Consider the following 19,201-nt stretch of genomic DNA (forward strand, 5'->3'; position numbering starts at 1 on the left):
CTCGCTTTGAATCGTGTTTGTACCATAATCGTAGATAATGTATTTTCAATAATTCGTATAATTCAAAAAGCTCTGTGTACAAAGGACTTGGTTCTTAGACAACTAGTGGAAAGTTTGTTGTATTCAAGAGATATACATACCATACATACACAAATATGTACATGTTACTACAAGTTAATCGGGGGCTATTCATGCAACATCCAACCCATGCCCCACACATCTCCAGTGTGGGGCTCTCCATTTTAACATACTACAGGCTAGGCTACATTTATTCTAATTACGTTTAAACAAATTCAACTAAACAAAATGCACATCATGCCAGTTACTCCAGTATTTTACAATAGCCACACAGACGCCAGGCTTCCGAACAGGATGCAGGTAGGTGGAAGCTACTCTCTTCCAGGCTAATGGCATCCAGGCATAGCCAATGCGTTGGCTTCGAGAGAGCGGTAGGGTAGGGTAGGGTAGGGTAGGATAGGCTTAAAAGAACTTAGAATCTAGCGTACAATCATCCCTGGGTATTGCTAGAGGTCTCCTCGTTCAGCTGCATTTGCGCCAGTGTGCGCACGACCACGCCACGATTGACGGGCGTCAGGCCTTGGCAGAGACCAACCACAGCGTCCAGCGCTACGTCCGGACAGTCCTATTAGATCCAGAGAATGCCATTTAATATCATAATGAGTATATATGTATAACCAGATTGCAGCTGAACTTACCTCGAGCATTTTCGAAATGGTTGAAATGATGGCATCCCGTCTCACGGAACTCACATTGCGGGAGACAATAGATTCTGTATTCGTTTGCTCTTCGTACCAGGCCACCATTTCATCATTCTTGTCCCACAGATATGCCTGCAAAAAACGTAACAAATTGGTTGTAAGACAGAGGAAAGGGAGCGATTTTGGATATCCTTTTACCTCTGTGGCACCCTTCTCTTCGACTAGCCAGCGTCTGAGCATCTGCTTGGCCTGTCCCACAGAGAGATTGTCCTGGGCGCGCAGGATCTTCTTGATGTAGGCATCCTCCAGCAAGAGGCGGCGCAGACGCCAGTAGAGCCAACGTCTCGAGTCGCGCCATGGCACAATTTCGCTGATGCACTCCTTCTCCAGCATGCGCTCGGGCGTGTCGTGCAAGTCGGCAAAGTGCACCGCCACCGTGTGGTAGACATGCATCAGTACCGCCAGACGAGTCTTGATCTTCTCATCCACCTGGGCGGCCAGCGTCTTATCCCCAGCTGCAGTTGCTTCCTCGTGTTCCTTTCTCAGCTACAGGGAACCCGGAATGGAATAGATTAGTAAAAGAAGAGCAGGCAACAAGTTCAGACGAAACTCACAGCAATTGTGGTCGCATCCAGGCGATTTATCGTCTTGATGAGGTCCTTCTCTTTGTATTTGATTTCCACAATGCCCTCTGGCTCGAGGACACCGCCACGGGCCTCCGGATCCGCATAGGTTTCCATGTAGCGCGGATTGATCAACGAGTCCAGCACAGCCCAGGCTCCGCCACGCAGCTCGGCATTGGGCGGCAGGTAGATGAGCACCGGCTTCTTGTACTCCCGCAGTCCGTCGACGATGTAGGCCCCAAACTTGACGATCTGCTCGTACATGTCCTTCATGCCGCCGGAGAAGCCGCGCCAGTTGGCGAACACAATCAGTGGCAGCTCCTCGTGCCCAAAGTCCTTGATGGCCTGCGCCGTCTTGTAGGAGGAGTCGGGATACCACACCTGACCCGCCTGCTGCAGCGTCTTGGCCTCCGAGTCCAGATTGGCCGGATCAGCGGGCATTTCCACCTCCACAGTCCGCGTCTCCACGGCAATCACACCCACAGGCACACCGCCCAGACGAGCACGTCCCGTGACCACGGTCTTGGCCCACGGGGCCATAATCTCGCTCCACGAATCACGATCAAAGAAGCCATTCTCCCACTCATTCGCATTGGTGGGATTCACCCGACCGGCCAGCATGCAGCGCGGATCGTATGGCGACTTGGTGGGCATAAAATCGACGGGCCGATCGATGCGATCGTTGGGCAAAACGATGGGCAGGTCGCAGCCAATGTAGGCGGGAATGTACGAGAGCCAGTCGAGAATGGTGTACACGCCGTCCAGGTCGATGGCCTCAGTCTTGTGGGTCACGCCATTGTTGTACATAATCTGTGTGCCGCCCAGTTGGTTGTTTGAGGCGTACACCTTGCGACCGAGCAGCTGCAGGGAGAGAAGACACATTAATATCCACCCACGGATTCGGATTCCAAAAGCTTACCTTATTCAGGGCCGCATAGCCCGTGAGTATAATGTGCGAGTTGTCGATCTGGATGACACGCTGGCCCAGACGCACCACATACGAGCCGATGCCGATGGTGCGGCAGGTGACCATCGCAATGGTGACAATCTCATCGTACGCCTGCGACGTTTCGCCGGCAATCAGGCCGGCATACCGTAGATTTTCGACGCCCAGGCCATCGTCCTTGCCAATGATGTCGGTGATTTTGTAGCGCTGCTCGCCCTCATCCTCGATGAGAATGGCACGTACCGAATTGAGATTAGCCACCTGGGCGTAGTCCTCGGTGGTCAGATAGAGGTACTTGAAGCCCTTGTCGGGCTCCTCTGGATCCTCCCAGGCTATCTTGAACATTGCCTTCACCTCCTCGGCCAGTCCAATGCGGGCACCGCTGTTCACCGATATATAGATCTGTGGGAGCGAATATTGCCGGATGAATGATTGCAGCCTGCCAATTGATGCTTGGTGCTTACCCTGGGCACCTTACGCTCGCGCGCCAGCTGCGACGCCTTGGCAAACAGCACATCCTCCTTGATGCCAAAGGAGCCAATCAGGTAGGTCAGATCATTGGCTATCACAATGATCTCGCGCCCATTCGGGTACTCCGGCGTGGCCAGGACAATGCGCCAGGCCACCATGCCACACTGCAAGATCAGAGGGTTAATAAATGGATGGCGATGGGAGTCCAGACATCGAAGGAACCTACATTGTTCTCGCCCGGCAGACGCTGCAACTCGATGAGGGTGTCGCCCTCGAGAACCAGCTCCTTGCACTCGATCAGTATCTTGTCGGGTATGCGTATGTCCACGGAGGGGCGGGCATTGGAGAACTCCTTCCAGTGGCGTTCGGTCATCTGGCGGAACATGTCGGGCACATCGTACACGTAGGTGGTGCCGTTCGACTGCGCCTGGAAGCGCTTCTGCTGCAGAAAGTCTTTGGTCATGTAGGGCGTCGAAATGGGATGGCCGTGCAGGGAGCCCTGCTTGTCTCCGTAGGCCTTGAACTTGATCTGAAACGGCAATCAAAGGCAGGCAATAAGAAACGGGGGAAGGGGACAATCATCTAGTTGACACCTACAATGCCCGTCTCCGGCTCCGTTTGCTCCGTGTACATGGAGATGTCCAGGAAGTATCCAGAATCGTTGGCAATGCAGAGGCGCACCGCTTGGGTGGGCGACTGCGGCGACTGGCGGATGACCATCTTCAGCTCGGCCTGGAGAACGCGCAGCTTCCACAGGCGGGGGCCGTACCGCATGATCATCTTGGTGACGGACTCCTCGATCTTGGCCGGGTCCATGATAACGGTGGGCACGAAATTGAGAAAGATGTGATTGCAGTCGGTGCGTTTGGCGTGCGGATGGGAGAAGGCCACCTCCAGTTCGTCCATGGCCTCCAGCAGCACCCGTTCGCCCTCGTTCTGGAGGTACTCGAAGGAGGCCTCCTTGGTGATCAGGTCCGAGTGGCGGATGATCGAGCGGATGAAGAAACGATAGTCAGTCACCTCCTGCCCCTTCGATACCTTGGCCCTGCCCAGATACAGATGCATCTTCTGGTTGGCCGTCGGCAGGGCCTCCAGGTCGTACGTCTTCATGCGATTCAGCTCCAGATGGAAGGCAGAGGCGGGCTCCAGGTGCCGGTATATGCGATCCTCCTCGAACTTGTCGCGTGCGCGGTACGTAAAGAACTTGGGGAACTGGCGCTTCTTCAGGGCGGCGAACGTTATCCTGCGGATGCGGCGCTGGAAGAGCTCCTCGTTGTGCTCCTTGCAGTAATTCCCAAAGATCTGGGCCATCTGCAGGTCGTCCATCTCTCCGGTCTCCCTCACAGCCACGCTCACAATGTGAATGGGCTCCGTGGACTTGGCCTCCTCGGCGGCATTGGCCCGGGTGACGGGATCCGAGAGCGACACGTTGATGGAGGTGCTGTGCCGCCCGTCCGAAATGGAGTCGGCTGCCTCCACGGCCTCCAGCACCTTGGCATTGACCATTGCGGGCGAGACAAAGTCCTCGAGCAGGTCCAATATCTCGTCCGAGTACATCTCAAAGTGCTCGAACGAATCGAAGGCGGCAATCGCTCCGGTGCGAACGAAAGAGCTGCCCATGGACTCGGCCGCCACCTGGTCCAGCCCCTCGGGCGAGGACATGCGCGAGAAGAGACGATTCGGATGTGCAGTGGGCAGCAGGAACTGGAAATGCACCAGCGGCAGGCCGCCGGACAGCTCCAAGTGCTGCAGGCAGGTCAGCTCGTAGGAGGTGTAGGCACGCCTCACGTACACCTCGAGGGAGGCGTTGCACACGGCTCGGTTCGTGTGGTAGAAGAAATCGTGGAGTATGTCAAAGATCGAGGTCTCCGAGAGGATCAGGCGCTGCAGATTCTCCGGATGGAAGTCGTGGCCGTACATGTCCACGGCGGACAGGAATATCGACTCCATTTGGTTGTGGCGCAGCTCGTAGGCCGGCTGGTGGGCGGCGATCAGTACCTGGCGAGAGCGCAGAGCCACCCGCGAGTGCTCGGCCCTGTTCAGGGATGTCAGCTCGCTGAGGGTGTTGGCCAGCTCGTCGGTGAGGCCCGGCTCATTGGCCCACAGATGGTCGATGAGCAGGGTGACGAGCAGGTTCTTTTTGGCCACTTGCGAGTGCGAGAATATCGTGTTGACCACCGTCAGCATGTCGTCCTTGTGGTGCTCGCGCACCAGGCCCACGCACTTGTCGTAGTGGCCGTGCTGAAACTGCGACTCCACGTCGTAGTACTGGCGCAGCAGCTCGTGAACGGCTGCCTTCATGCGGCCGCGAATGCCGTTGCGGTAGCGCTGCACCAGCTGCACGATGCTCTGGGTGGTCAGGAAGAAGACGTCGCGATCGGCGCGCTTCTGCAGGGTGGCCGCGTGGCTGTCGATGACGCTGGCAATCTGCTGGGAGGGGAACTGGGCCAGCACGCTGGTGATATTGCGCTCGTAGAGCGTCATCAGCTTTCGGATCTTCTTCTCCACGGAGATGGGGATGCGGCCCGAGATGGAGGCAATCACCTCCTGGAGTTCCAGCAGCGGCAGCGAGGGATCCCTCAGGCTCTGCATGAACTTTTCGATGATGTCGCGCAGCCTCTGGGCGTTGAAGGGCTCCGGCAGGCAGTAGCCGGCCAAGGTGTTCTCCAAAATGTTCTTGTACGTGTTGTGGACGCGGTTCAGCTTCTCGGGAATGGGCGCGTTCTCGGCCTGGTGGAACTGGCTCTTGCAGGGCTGCGCCTGGGTCACCAGCGAGGGATCATCGAGCTCCAGGTGGCCCAGCAGGGAGCCCGGGTCGAGGACGGCGCCTGGGCGACGCACAAAGGTCACCGTGCCGGCCTCCTGGGAGGTGAGAGTCATCACCATCTTCATCACCTCGATCTCGGCATACGCCTGGCCCTTGGCCACATGTGCCCCATCCTCGATAATCAGATTGATGAGCTTTCCCGCCGAGGGACTGCGCAGCAGCGAGGGATCGTTCTCCTTCTCGAAGACGCACGTCTGGTTGCCGATGACGATGCGGTACCGGTCGACCTCCTCCTTCATGTAGGTGGTGTACGAGGCGCCCTCGAGGGAGATCAACAGGCCGCCGTCGGAGAGGCGGTGCACCTCGATCTCCTTGAAGGAGCTGTTCATCAGCAGGAAGTACGAGTTGGCCCCGCTCTTGGCCGCCTGTACCTTGTACCGGATGCCGCCGTTGATCAGCTCCACGTCTATCACGTTCGTCAGGGTGTTGGCCGCCTGGATCTGGCCCCGCTCCAGCGACGTTTGGAAGCTGGAGAAGGATTCGGTGATCTGGCGATCGGCAATGTGCAGGGCTCCGCACATCACGCCCAGCAGTATGTCCGGCTTCTCGGACTGCACGCGCTCGGCTATGAGGGCATCCAGCCAGGCCGTGTCGATGGTGTTCTCCAGGAAGCGATTCGTCTCTAGCAGCGTGATCAGGTACTCGACGGTGGTGCGGAAATCGCCGCGGATTGATAGCTCCTTGAGGGCAATCACGAGATTCTCGCGCGCCTGCTGCCGGTTCTCGCCCCAGGAGAAGCAGTGACCGAACTGCGAGTCGGCAAACTCGTGCAGTCCCCCGGAGGCGGCCACACTGAAGTAGCCCCACACGTTCTTGCTGGAACGGAAGTTCAGCTCCTGCACTGTGCCCGAGCTGGGCTTGAAGCCCTCGTCGGGATTCTCGGAGGTGATGCGCGCAGCGATCACATGGCCCGAGGGCATCGGCTTGTTTGGCGGATTCTCAAAGTCGATGATGGAGGAGCCCCACGGCGACTCGCCGTACAGCAGGCGAATGTCCTTGAGACGGTACAGGGGAATGCCCATGCCGATTTGGAGCTGGGCGGCCGGCAGATTGACATCGGCCACCATCTCCGTGCAGGGATGCTCCACCTGCAGACGCGGGTTCAGCTCCAGGAAGAAGTACCTGCCCTCCGGATCGTACAGATACTCCACGGTGCCGGCGCTCACATAGCCCACCATCTTGGCCAGACGCACGGCCGCCTTTTCCATGTCCTCGAACACCTCTGGCTTGGCCACAATGGCCGGCGCCTCCTCGATGATCTTCTGATGGCGACGCTGTATGGAGCAATCGCGACCAAACAGACTGATGGCGTTTCCGTACTGATCCGCCAGCAGCTGCACCTCCAAGTGGCGGGCGCCGCGTGCCAGCTTCATCACAAAGATGGGGGAGCCGGGCACCTCGGCCTGCACCTGCCGGAACAGGGCGGGGAACTCTTCGGTGGTGTCCACGCGACGAATGCCCTTGCCGCCGCCGCCTTCCGATGCCTTGATCATCACGGGAAAACCTGCAAGAGGACGGTGGAAAACAGATGAGAATCAGGCGTGTTCCATCCCAAGACATGCAATGGGACTTACCAATCTTGGCGACTGCCGCCAGACCCTGCTCCACATTGGTCACACAGCCGCGGGCAAACAGATCGCTGGTGATCTTGATCTTCTTGCCGCTGTACTGGGCCTTCAGGTCGGAGCCGGACCATGGCAGCGTGGGTATCTCGGCCGTTTGGGCCACAATCGAGGAGGCCACCTTGTCGCCCAGCGCCCACATGGCACGCTCCGGCGGCCCGAGGAACACCAGACCCTCCTTGTGCAGCAGCTCCGGCAACTTGGGGTTCTCCGAGGCATGACCCCATCCAGCCCAGACGGCCTGCAATCATAATTTCATTCATAATCAATTCATTTAAGCCCCAAGGACAGTAATAGGTATAACACTTTATGACCTCATTTACGGACGATAGCACGACGAAAAAGATAATTCACACTGTGCAACAAGGTGTTGGTGCTAGCCCTTTTGGTACTAATTAGTGGAATGGAAAGCAAACACACTCCACTCATACGAACTACTATCTTACGGCATTCTCCAAGTGTTTGCCAATTGATGAAGGTTTTAGATTAGAACTAACAGAAACAAAAACCATTGAAAGCCATTTATTCGCCTCTAAATTAGCTATCAAGAGGCCTAAAGATCTAAAGCAGCGTCTCCCACATGTTGCGGGCAGGACTCAAGACACACAAGTGAATTCTGCCAAAGAGAATTTAAGGGAATGGCAAAAACAACATGCTAGACGTGTGCTCGACTCGAGACCTTCGCTTAGATTTTGTTTTAATTTGTTATTGTGGTTGTTGCACTTCCAAAGATCTAAAGATCACCAGAAGGTGTGCTTTCTACACCTACAATTGCTCAGAAATTTGCAAGGTTTGTAAGCCATTATTAGCTATTCCCTTGATTATAAGAAGATCTACAGAAAATCAAGTTTATTTGAGCGGCGACAAAGTATAATTTGAGGAAACAGAATTACTATGTACTCGAAAACAGCTGCTGTTTATCTCTCAATCAACTTTGTAGCATTACAATATTTCTATATAAGTGCCCTATTAAGATCTGATCTACAACAAAGTAAAAGTCAATGTGCAAAAACCGTTGGAGAAATACCTCTATTTGAGAATATTTGAGAAGTGATCTCTTGCTATTTTCAATGCAATTATTCAGCATTAGGGAAGGGAAGATCTACAGCAAATAAATGTTTACGTGATCAACAAATAATACTCGTACTCGTACTTGTACGCGTACTTAAATGAAGGAATTCGCAAGGTACACAGAACCAGGAACGATTCTGGAAGGTGGAAGGTTACAGCACACTTTTTGTTGCACAGTGTTACAATCCACACAAACATACAGACAATATTTAGCTTTAGAGAGAGCTTTTGCTTTGGTATGCGATATGCGATATACGACATACGATCGTTTGACTTTTTTCAGCCCCCGGGAGATCGACAGTGTGTAAATACGAATCGTACGATGCGATGCGGTTAAGGCGCAACCAAACCAAACGGATTGACACTGGGCCACATCTATAACTGGGCAGTGGGTAGTGGGTACTGGTGTGGCGGCCTCCAGACGCAACTACTACTCACCTGCACTTGGGTGCGAAGTGCAATGTCCACGATGAGCTCAACATTCGCATAGTTGTTGTTATTGGAGCCCCCGGGAACGGGGACATAGTGATCGGCCATTTTGATGTACTCGGCATTGGCCTTCAGGTCCTCCGGCGTGACCATCACCACGAATCGGATGGCCCGCTCGTTCTTGAACATCTCGTAGGCCCATCGGCGTATGGAACGCATGCACTTGACAGCCGCAATGCCATTGTTGGCAATGAGGACCCGATTTATGACACGAGTGCCGCCGAAACGCTTCACAAACTCCTCGGTGGTGGCTATATGAAAGTCCCGATCCTGATGGCGATCCTGGCCGAGGCCAGTGCCACGCGACATGCTGGGTCTGAAAGATATTAAATATTCGATAAGTAAACATTCGAAGACAATGATTTTGTTGCTCAGTGTAGGGGAAGGGTGAGAGAGCAATTCAAAGAATATTTGGCGGAACCGGTTCTGGGGCTGCTACCTGTCAAATCGATTCGAAATTCTATCAAACAAAATAAGCTTTATTCCTCCCATATTTATGTGTATTTACTTTAGGGTTCCCACGGTGGGCACACTAAGGAGTCCTGGCGATGGGTTGCTGTTGCTGCTGTTGTTGTTGTTGCTGCTGATGCTGCTGTTGCTGCTGACACCGCTGTTGTTGTTGGGGATGCTACTGGTGCTGGTGCTGGTGCTGGTGGCGGTACTGGTGCTGGCATCCATCTCATTGTGGTTGCTGTCGCTCTGTCCGCAGTCCATGGCCACAAAGTGTGGAATGACTGGTATGACCGAACCCGATCCAGATCCTCCAGCAGCAGCACCTGCACCTGTTGCTGCCGGCACCAGCGGCTCCTCGCCAGACTCAACAAGTACAAAACGCTTACTGGCACGACGCTTCAACATGCTGGCTAGCTCAACGAGGGCAAATAGCATTCAGGGGTCACAGTGAACTGGCTGGTGGGACGGGCACCCCCTTTGGCGAATTATGCAAGTCTGACTAATAGCCGAAAACGAAGAACAAACAACAAAAAAACACTTTTTATGCCACACCACACACCACACACCACTTTTGCTGCAAGCAACACTTTCTCCGCACTCCGACAATACGATACGATACGACGATGACGATGACGAGCAACACGGCAGAAAATCAATGTCCAACGGAATATCCACACACGCGAGAAACCTATTTAGGCAACGAGAAATTCGGCGACTGCTAAGGTTCGACTTTGCTGATGCGGCTGCTGCTGCTGGTTTGTACTTCTCCGACCGATGGAACCGACGACTGGTGTGCAACTGCTGGCGGGTCGGACTCAAGCGGGCCAAAACAGATAGCCGGGCCAACAGACAGACAGTTTGGGCCACAGCTTGCTCAGAGGTCGCCTGGAGAGAGCCAGAAAGATAGAGAGAAAGAGAGAGAGAGAGAGAGAGTACCGAATCCGAGTAACAACAACAAAACAAGTTTTGAGGCAACGCTTTCCGTTATGAATGAAAACAAAATGTGATGGCGTCGTCCCCAAAGGCTGCTCTCTCGCTCTCACACACAGAACGCTTTGCGCTCTTCCTCTCTCAGAGTTGTCTAAATTGCTTCGCTGCTTCTCATTCGCACTCAGCGGAAGAGCTTGCCCTGTCTCTTTTTGATAAACTCGCGCGATATCTATGACGTAGTCACCTGTTCTTTGTTTTGCTCAGTCACCCCATTCCCATACCCTGCTTCCCTCTTGCGTTTGCTCTATGCCGGGAGGGGAGGGTGCGGCCATACCTCAATCGCTTGCGTTTCTCCGATATATCGCCATTCGGACGAACTTCGTTCTGCATCTTCTGTGGGAACTCGTCCACAGCTTCGCCGGCTTCGGCTGCCTTCTCGTCAATCTCATCGCCCACCTGCCAGAGTCGGAGAAAAAGATTCAGATTTAGATTCAGATAATCCGCTAGACCAAGTGGTTGCCACTGTGTCAAAGACCTACCAAGAAACTTGGACGCTCCGCATCCGTGCCTGCCGCTGCATTTGTTTCCTCGCTCATCTCGCCTGATGATTTCTTTCTAATGTCGACAATGCTATTGTTGTTGTTCTTGTTCTTGATGATGGTTGTGTTGTTGTTGTGGTTCTGGTGACAGCTCAGATCGGACAAGGCAATATCCACCTCCGATTTAAGGCTCTCGCTGGAGAACTGTACCTTCTTGATGCTGGCTCCTTTGGGGAATCGCTTCTCGTTCAGCTTTGTTGTGGCTCCCGCTCCTCCCGCAGTGGTCGACGATAAGCTGCTTGTGGCTGTGGCTGTGGCTGGGACTGTGACTGGTGGCGCTGTAGCTGCAATCACGCTGGAGTTGCCTGGAAATTAATCAAGGAAAAATATTGATTACTATATAGATTGATATAATAGATCGATTAGACTATCAGTTAAATGTGCTTTGTGTGACTCGGGCCCTTTTAGTGCTGCTTATGGGTTCATAAAGTGTTCAGATTCTTACGATTAATCGGTGTTGTAGTCTCTGTTTCTCTGGCTGCGCTGGTGGATGCCGCGTGGACTGGTCTTTTCTGGCCCCGGCCAAAGATCAGGGTGAAGAGGAACGCGAGAAGTGCTGCCAGAGTGCCTAATATTGTGATCAACATCGGCTAAATCCAAAAAGCTGCTTTAAATCGGTGAATTCAAATTGGATTAGATAATGGATATCTTTTGTTCCGGCTCTACTACATATGTATGTATGTATTATATGGGACAGTGAAAGTGTCTGGCGGATAAAGAAGAGCCACAAATCTACGTGAATATTATTATAGTTTGCAGGTCTCGTCTCGTCTCGATTGGTCATATTTCAAGTTCAAAAACTTTGCCACAAATTTGTGGGCCAAAGAAGCAACGACGAAGCAAAACAAAACATAACCAAAGCCAAAATGCTAACCTATCCATAAACTAGTTTGCAGACACAAATTAAGAAATCGAAAATCCATAATATAAAGACCCAAATACCCCAAATCGAATATCGTTGCCAGGTCAATGAAGATACCAAAGAAGATCCGAAATCGGGATACCCTTTAACAAAACAACAAACAAAAACCAAGGGCATTTTAATATGGAAGAAAAACAGTCGGAATACTGAATATTACAATGCCAAGGTCCATGGGTCAAAGGCAAAAGATTGCCGAGCTAATGACGTACATAAGTTGGTACCTCACAATTAATACCCTTCCAGAGGGTAATAAAGCTACAAAATACCCAAAATTATAATTCTGTTATTGGGGTGTTCAATGTTCGGGTGCATCGCATTTAAATTTTAAAACAAAAACCGAAAATCCAAAAAGTGGGAGAAGGAAAATGAGAAATAACAAAAGCTGAAACACAAAAAAAGCAGTATGTGTATGGTATGTGGAAATGCAAATTGGCTTTGCTTATAGAAGAGGTCAATGATTTTGCCATTACAATACATGTATGTATGTATGTATATGTAAGTGTGCCAGCCAGCCAGCCACAGCCACAGGCAGGGCTTTGAAAGGCACAAAAAGGTGAATCGATCCACTAAGTAGCACAGGCTTATCAGGTAATTATGTAATAGTAAGCTGCGGATCTGTTTTTCAGCTCTTTTTTTCCGTCTTAAGGATTCGAAATACAATCCCCCAGATGGATCCCAAGCTCTTTTTAGCCGATGCGGATGGGAAATTCGATCTGTGAGTTTGTGGCCCAGTTCTATAAACATTTCTAATTGGCTTAATGTGAGTCGTATGTTTTTTCCTCCCGTCGATCAGATAAGAATTCTGAGCTGAAGTGCTCGACTAGAATCGGAATCTCTGCCGTAAAGATTACTCAACCGCCATAAGCACACACACGAAAAAGACGGAACGAATTCAAAGCCAGGGGCAATTATCTTTAGGGCCACACTTTTGGACACTTTTTAGGGCCTTGACTCGCTTTTGATGTAGATGCGTATAAATATACATACGAGTAGTATATTTAAATTCGAGTTAATGGGAGTTTTACCACTCTGCTTATATGTTTCTGTATTTCTTTAACGTATTTGTGTAGACTACTGCAGTCGTAGCTTTAGACGGGCACAAGTTCCGCACGAGTGATACTGCAGTGACCGACGCTTTAAATTCAACTGTGGCGCTGTGGGGACAGGCTCCTCGTCTGGAACCCACTATCGCGAGGGCTGCTGCTGATTCTGCTGCTTCTGCTGCCGCTGTCCAGCGGCTAGTTCTGCCGGCGTCGCTGTCACTATCGATATCAACTATACTTGTGCGTGCATGGACGGTGCGGGACGGTTGTGCTGCTGGTGTGTGCGTGCACAGGTTGTTGCGTCCGTATGTTAATCGCGACAGAGGGCCGCAGAGGTCGAGCTGTTTCTGCCGCCGCTGCTGCTGCTGCTACCGCTGACTACACAAAAAGAAAAGGTAAAAGAGCAGCAAGCAGCGTGTTTTATTTACAGTTTGTTTTCGCTAGTTGCCATCCCATTTTCCATGTTTATTTCCAATCGATAAGAGTCGATAGCGATCAGCTGTGTTTTGCCGTTGCTCCGGAACTCCTCTCTTCACCCACTGTGGGACACTTAAGTCAAGGTTGTTGTTGTTGTTGCGGTTGCTGTGTAAACGGTAAGCTGAATCTTTCCCGATGACGATAGTGCACTTAACGTGTGGAACATTAGCAACAAAATTAATCTATCAATTTGCTACCGTAAGTAGCCAGATTCTGATTACGCATTAGAGTTGAATTAGCGAGGTAATACAATATTGATTATCTCTATTGAATCGCCTCGGAATGCCCTTAAATCGGAATTAATAACGAATTCAGCACGCTGCCACGAGCCGAACACGCGAATCTCTGGGATTCGTGATTGTTTGGACATCAGCAGAGGTTTTTTTAAAGTCATAAAAGAAATTCCCGTCGACGACGCTTGCTCTCTATAATCTATGCGATAACCGTGGAAAATCTTCCGATTTTGGCATTGAAAACAGCCGACCTGTATGTTCCGACGAATTATTAATCATAATTGGCGCCGACGGTTCTGTTTCCCGCTTAACACTCCACACCATGCGATCAAGTGGTGGGCCAGCGCTTATCAGAGGCTGGCGGAAATTTACTGTTGTATTGGGATCTACCAAAATTCGGTCCCATTATTCATGTTTGGCGCGTGGCCAGTGGGTCTGCCTGCTGATACCATGGCCAATAATAGACCGAGGGGAAGTGGGGACGCCTATCAGCTGGCTGGTGCTGGCTCTCGCTCTGACTTACATATGGATGCACTCACACCGATTAGGTAATGGAAGCCGGCTTGTACTGGGACTGGAATGGGACTAGGCTTGGCTGACTGGCTTCCCATCCACCCACAGGCAGCATCACACACACACGCATGCATACATATATTTACACTCTCTCCCTCTCACAAACAAACACACATAGAGACGAGGCCATCGCGCGATGTTCACAGTCCAATGGGAATCAAGGTCAGTAACAGTGGTGAGAGCGAAAGAGAGTAGCGAGAGAAAAAGCACAACATATTGGAAGGAAAATATGCTGGCCTGTACTTTGATTGATGGAACAAAACACACAATGTGGACTTTATCAAACGAATGCAAATGATAAACAAACGGAATCTTGATTTAGACTGGGGCCCCAGCAGTTCCTAGACATATGTACATAATAATGCCTCTCCCTCTCCCCTAAGGGTGAATAACCCCCAGGTGCGGCTACTGTTGTTATTTGCATAGGAGCATGCATATTATCTATGCAGCTGCCACTAATCAGATAGTAATTACATGTTTACTGCCTAGATTACCGCACACTGCAACGACTTACTTTTCTCCATCGTATTGCGCTGCTTTCCACGTTTCTTTCTGTTAGCAATTTTGTTTTCTGTAACTGTTCTTTTCCGGGTGGGAAGCTCTGGCCTGGCCTGGCTGTGTGTGGCACTAAGATTTTTGATGCCGAGGGGAGTGTTCTAGCACTTTCACGGCACAGGCAATGATCGTGTGGCAACGTTGATTAGTGCCCCGCGTATGGTTAATGGGCAGCTCGGCTGCTTTCTTCTGTTCTTTTATTTTTTCCACTTGATTTTTTTCGTATTTCACGCGTAATTTAGACTGCAGCGCCAATGTGACCGTTTTCCCGCCCCAGAATAATATAAATACAGAAACACTGCGTATACCAAAAACAGCTGACTGCCGCTCGTTTGCCAACACTTGGCCTCATCAGGGCTGCATTTCTCTGCAGCAGATTTTCCGCGCGGCGCGCGTGTATTTTATAAACATTTGGCGACGCCTCTTACAAACAAATCCAACGAAAGAAATATGTTCGATGTGGAGCCCATTATTGCCGACCACAAGGATGTCATTCACGACGTGGTGTTCGACTATTACGGCCGCCGCATGGCCACCTGCTCCAGCGATCAGACAGTAAAGGTGGGTAGTCTACCGGCGGGGTAAACAAACGAATTTACGACTAGCATCTTAATTTTTGCAGATCTGGGACGAGGATGCGCAGGGCAAGTGGAGTGTGACGAGCAGCTGGAAGGCGCACTCGGGCTCCATATGGCGCGTGTCGTGGGCCCATCCGGAGTTCGGGCAGGTCGTGGCCACCTGCTCCTTCGACCGCACGGCCTCCGTGTGGGAAGAGGTGATCGGCGAGAAAGTCTCCACCACGAACACGCCGACTCGGCGATGGGTGCGCCGCACGACGCTCGTCGATTCGCGGACCAGCGTCACGGATGTGGAATTTGCCCCAAAATATCTGGGCCTACTGCTGGCCACCGCGTCGGCGGATGGCATCATACGCATCTACGAAGCTCCCGATATCATGAACCTCTCCCAGTGGCCGGTGCAGCATGAGATAGCCAACAAGCTGCCGCTGAGCTGTCTGTCCTGGAACACGTCCACCTACATGGTCACCCAACTGCTGGCGGTAAGTGTACATGACTCGGCACCAGGATCTCTTAACCTCGTACGTCCTCTCCCTTGCAGGCTGGCAGCGACGACTCCGCCACGCCCACGGGTAAGGTGTTCCTCTTTGCCTACAGCGACAATGCCCGCAAATGTGTGAAGATTGACACTGTAAACGACATCACGGATCCCGTCACGGATGTGGCCTTTGCCCCGAATGCCGGACGGACCTTCCACATGCTGGCCGTGGCCAGCAAGGATCTTTATATTGTGAATCTTCGCGGCGTCACGTAAGAACGGGGGAGATTGTACTCTTGGAGCTGCCCTAAAGTTAATCATTTTTCATCGCTTTAGAGATTCCACGGGCACCACCAAGTTGGACATCCAGACGGTAAAGTTTAGCGACCACAACTGCCCCGTGTGGCGTGTCTGCTGGAACATGCTGGCCACCATGCTGATCTCCACCGGTGACGACGGCTGTGTGCGGCTCTGGCGCATGAACTACAACAAGCAGTGGAGGTGTGCCGCTGTCCTGAAGGCCGAGGGCGGTGGACCCACTTACGAGCCGGCTCCGCCAACCCCCACGCTGGCCGCCACCGCCTCGGCCACGGCCAAGTTCTACAAGAAGGGCACCATTGGCAACCAGGTGCCGTGGCACTGATGGACCTACCCGCACAGGCCCACTAATGTTTAGTAGCGATGAATGTTGTAGTAGATTGCTTAAGTTCCGAATTAAATAAAATATCTGAGAGTGGATTCCATTCCCCTTTGTTGCTGATTGGGCGGATCCCATCCCACTTACGCTTCACGTGTGGAGCGGCCATTCTGATGCAGCGTCCGCTGCAGCAGCGAATCAAGAGCGTCCTGGCCAACATGTTTCCCGATCACATTTCTCGGTTATCTCGGATTACATCACAGAAACGTGCGGATCGCGTGCAGCAGCTGCATGGCTGTGGCATGAACGTGTTCCCGGCCAAACTGAAACAATTCGTTTATTGATTTTGTGACAAGTTCACAAAAACAGAAGCAGCTCAAATCAAATTTGTTCACTCAACTCACAAAATAATAAACGAAATTCGCGCAGCGCAAGAGGCAGATCTGATACAAGGTGTATTCGTGAGAAGGTGAGGCCACTACTTTTAATAAATATTTCTGAAGGATATAGAATCAGTGTGGCCGTACAAACTGCAGAAATTATGTTGTCAAACGATTTTGCTGGAATGCCACACCTTTATCCAAAAAAACCTTTGCTGGAACGGATGGAATGGAAAAACATAAAATAAAATCAAAATTGAATTCAAAATTATGAGAGCACTCTGCGACCAAGCGTCACCTCGTATTAGTGTGGCCTTGGAACTGATGTGCTAACGGCTCGCTGGGCTATTTTTGGGTTGGAAAAGATGGATAGGTAGAATGCACCAGGGGCGGGGAGAAATAGAGAAAAGGAAAACAAACATATTTCAAGTTCATTTATTTAATTCAAATTGAGTTGCTATATTGGCGCATATTTTGGTTCGATTAATCAACCCCACACAAGTGAAATGATCTACATAATCGCCGATTCCCCATTCCCCAAGTCTCAAATCAATGAACCATTACGCGCGCACATGAAATCCTTTTCAACTTGCACATGTGCATAAATTAAGTAATCCCAGCAAGTGGCCAGCTTTTATGGATATTTCCGACACCTTTAACACGAAAAACCATTCAGAAATATATGAAAACTATTCCACTTAATTGACTCGCACCGCAATAAAAACGAAATCATTTGACTATTTATGACATCCATTCACACAATGAAAACTACACCAAGCACTCCTCGAATATCCACCCCGCGGCAGGTTCTGCTGGTTGTCTCTGCTCCTGTCCTATGAGTGTGCTTCTAGCCCGAACGTAATCCAAGGAATGAAACCCACTTCGTAGCGCTCTTTTGGTTTTGTAGCCACTGCCGAGGACAGTACTCGTAGAACCACCCCATGGTATGCTACCCCACCCCCGGCTGTCCTGTATCCGAATGATTGTCTCTAATTGGAAGTTGTGACGTGTGTATTATGCTGATGGTGTTGACGCCGATCTTCGGTACGGACCGGCCTCGGCGGCCCACCCTCGACTACGATTCCAATACGGGACTTGCTCTCCGCACGGGGTGGTGGTGGTGGATTCGTAGACCGAGCGACCGAGCGACCGACCGGCGTGGGAAGTCAAAGCTCAGAGGTCTCTCACTCGGTCGTGTCGTGCGAGTATTGACAATATTTATTTTATATGTGTTTAGCTGGCAAAAATAAATTAATGCGCAAAAGATTGTTTCTTCGTAGGCTGCAATACAAAAAAACAGTTATCCGTGGCTGTTTAGGGGTTGCTGGAAATCCGAATATTCCCATAGAATTGAGAGCAATTATGGTTGCTCGGTTGCAAATGTAATTTCGGGATTCAAGTGCATTTCGAGTGTGGAAAAGGAAATTACGGATATATCTGGCATATCATTAGTTTGAAATTGGATTTGATATACGGAATTCCAGGTTCACATATTTATCAAGTTGATCAAAAGATACATATGTATAGGTTATCAATTTTAATATTTTCACTTAGATTTTAATATTTATTACATTGATTTTCATCCAAGAGTTTTTGTATTAAAATTGAAAATTTTCACTTATACTTTGATATAAATATGAAATTATTTGAATTTAATGCAATCTAATATTTTTCATATTTAATTTAAAAATATTTCATATTTAAATTGAATATGTTTTATGTTTAAATTAATTATTTATTATTTTGCCTAGCGGACCACATTTCATTTCTTTATGGTGTGAATTGGTTAAATAAGAAATTTCATTCAATATGGAATATTTAGAGTTTTTCCATTTGATTTCAAAATAAAAATGTTCAAATTAATATTCAATATGAATATGAAACATATTTCACTGCTAATTTAATATGTTATAGTTATTTTAAAGTGTTTTGTATCTAGATTGAATATGAACGTATTAAAAAGCCTTTTTAATAAATTTATATTTGAACCAAAGTGAATTCTTTTTAATTTAACTATGTTTGTATTTAAAAATCACATATTAAATTCAAATACGAGTGTAGCTATTTTTATTATGCCTTTTTTCTATCAGTGTAGCAACAAACTGTAAATAAAGCTTATAATTAATAAATAAAATATATTTAGTAGGAACAATAATGATCTTTAATTTTAAAATTTCACTCATTAAAGAACGTAAAAGAATGAATATAAATATAAAAATATATACGAAAACACACGTGTTGTTCAGTGGTGACAAAATCTTGAGCCCTTTTGGTTTCCAGTTTTGAAAATTCTTGTTTTTTCTGTGGTTCCCGGGGTTTCGGTGAGGGTTTGGTTCGGTTCGGTTCGATTCGACCCTTTGCACCTTGTGGCCTCTGTTTCCTAATTACAAGCGGCGAACGTGCAGCCGGCTTAACTAACTCATTTGGATTGGGTTTTCTCGTTCTCTGTTTTTAGTTAGCGCTTGTCACACACATAACACACACACAGGCAGGTATATGAATGGGGGTATACTCGTACGCGTATCCCTGTGCTTATGCAAATTTCATAAACCATAAACAGCATTTCCATATGAAC

General features: G+C 50.0%; 2 protein-coding genes across 6 annotated transcripts; one reads left to right on the plus strand and one right to left on the minus strand.

Annotated features, from left to right (window-relative positions):
- Positions 1 to 11: 11 nt before the first annotated feature.
- On the minus strand, positions 12 to 14,780 carry LOC111081094 (acetyl-CoA carboxylase). Of its 5 annotated transcripts, none has more exons than XM_022377032.2 (14): positions 12,698 to 12,824; positions 11,196 to 11,354; positions 10,691 to 11,055; positions 10,486 to 10,607; positions 8,718 to 9,084; positions 7,161 to 7,449; positions 3,357 to 7,090; positions 2,986 to 3,288; positions 2,753 to 2,923; positions 2,262 to 2,690; positions 1,334 to 2,203; positions 918 to 1,265; positions 717 to 851; positions 12 to 643 (listed from the first exon to the last, which is right to left on the minus strand). In XM_022377032.2, exons 2-14 carry the CDS (start codon positions 11,335 to 11,337, stop codon positions 509 to 511), a joined length of 7,410 nt encoding a protein of 2,469 aa, XP_022232724.2. In that variant the 5' UTR covers positions 11,338 to 11,354; positions 12,698 to 12,824; the 3' UTR covers positions 12 to 508. The 5 variants fall into 5 exon arrangements, with proteins under 5 accessions (XP_022232724.2, XP_022232723.2, XP_022232726.2 ...); XM_022377031.2 differs by having other exon boundaries at positions 12,660 to 12,824; XM_022377034.2 differs by lacking the exons at positions 11,196 to 11,354; positions 12,698 to 12,824 and adding an exon at positions 14,513 to 14,780.
- Positions 14,781 to 14,948: 168 nt separating this feature from the next.
- LOC111081100 (nucleoporin seh1) lies at positions 14,949 to 16,347 on the plus strand. Its single transcript, XM_022377041.2, has 4 exons — positions 14,949 to 15,114; positions 15,176 to 15,613; positions 15,673 to 15,881; positions 15,946 to 16,347. Exons 1-4 carry the CDS (start codon positions 15,004 to 15,006, stop codon positions 16,250 to 16,252), a joined length of 1,065 nt encoding a protein of 354 aa, XP_022232733.2. The 5' UTR covers positions 14,949 to 15,003; the 3' UTR covers positions 16,253 to 16,347.
- Positions 16,348 to 19,201: the final 2,854 nt, after the last annotated feature.

Source organism: Drosophila obscura, unplaced genomic scaffold (assembly GCF_018151105.1).
Source record: "Drosophila obscura isolate BZ-5 IFL unplaced genomic scaffold, ASM1815110v1 contig_25, whole genome shotgun sequence".
NCBI lineage: Eukaryota > Metazoa > Arthropoda > Insecta > Diptera > Drosophilidae > Drosophila > Drosophila obscura.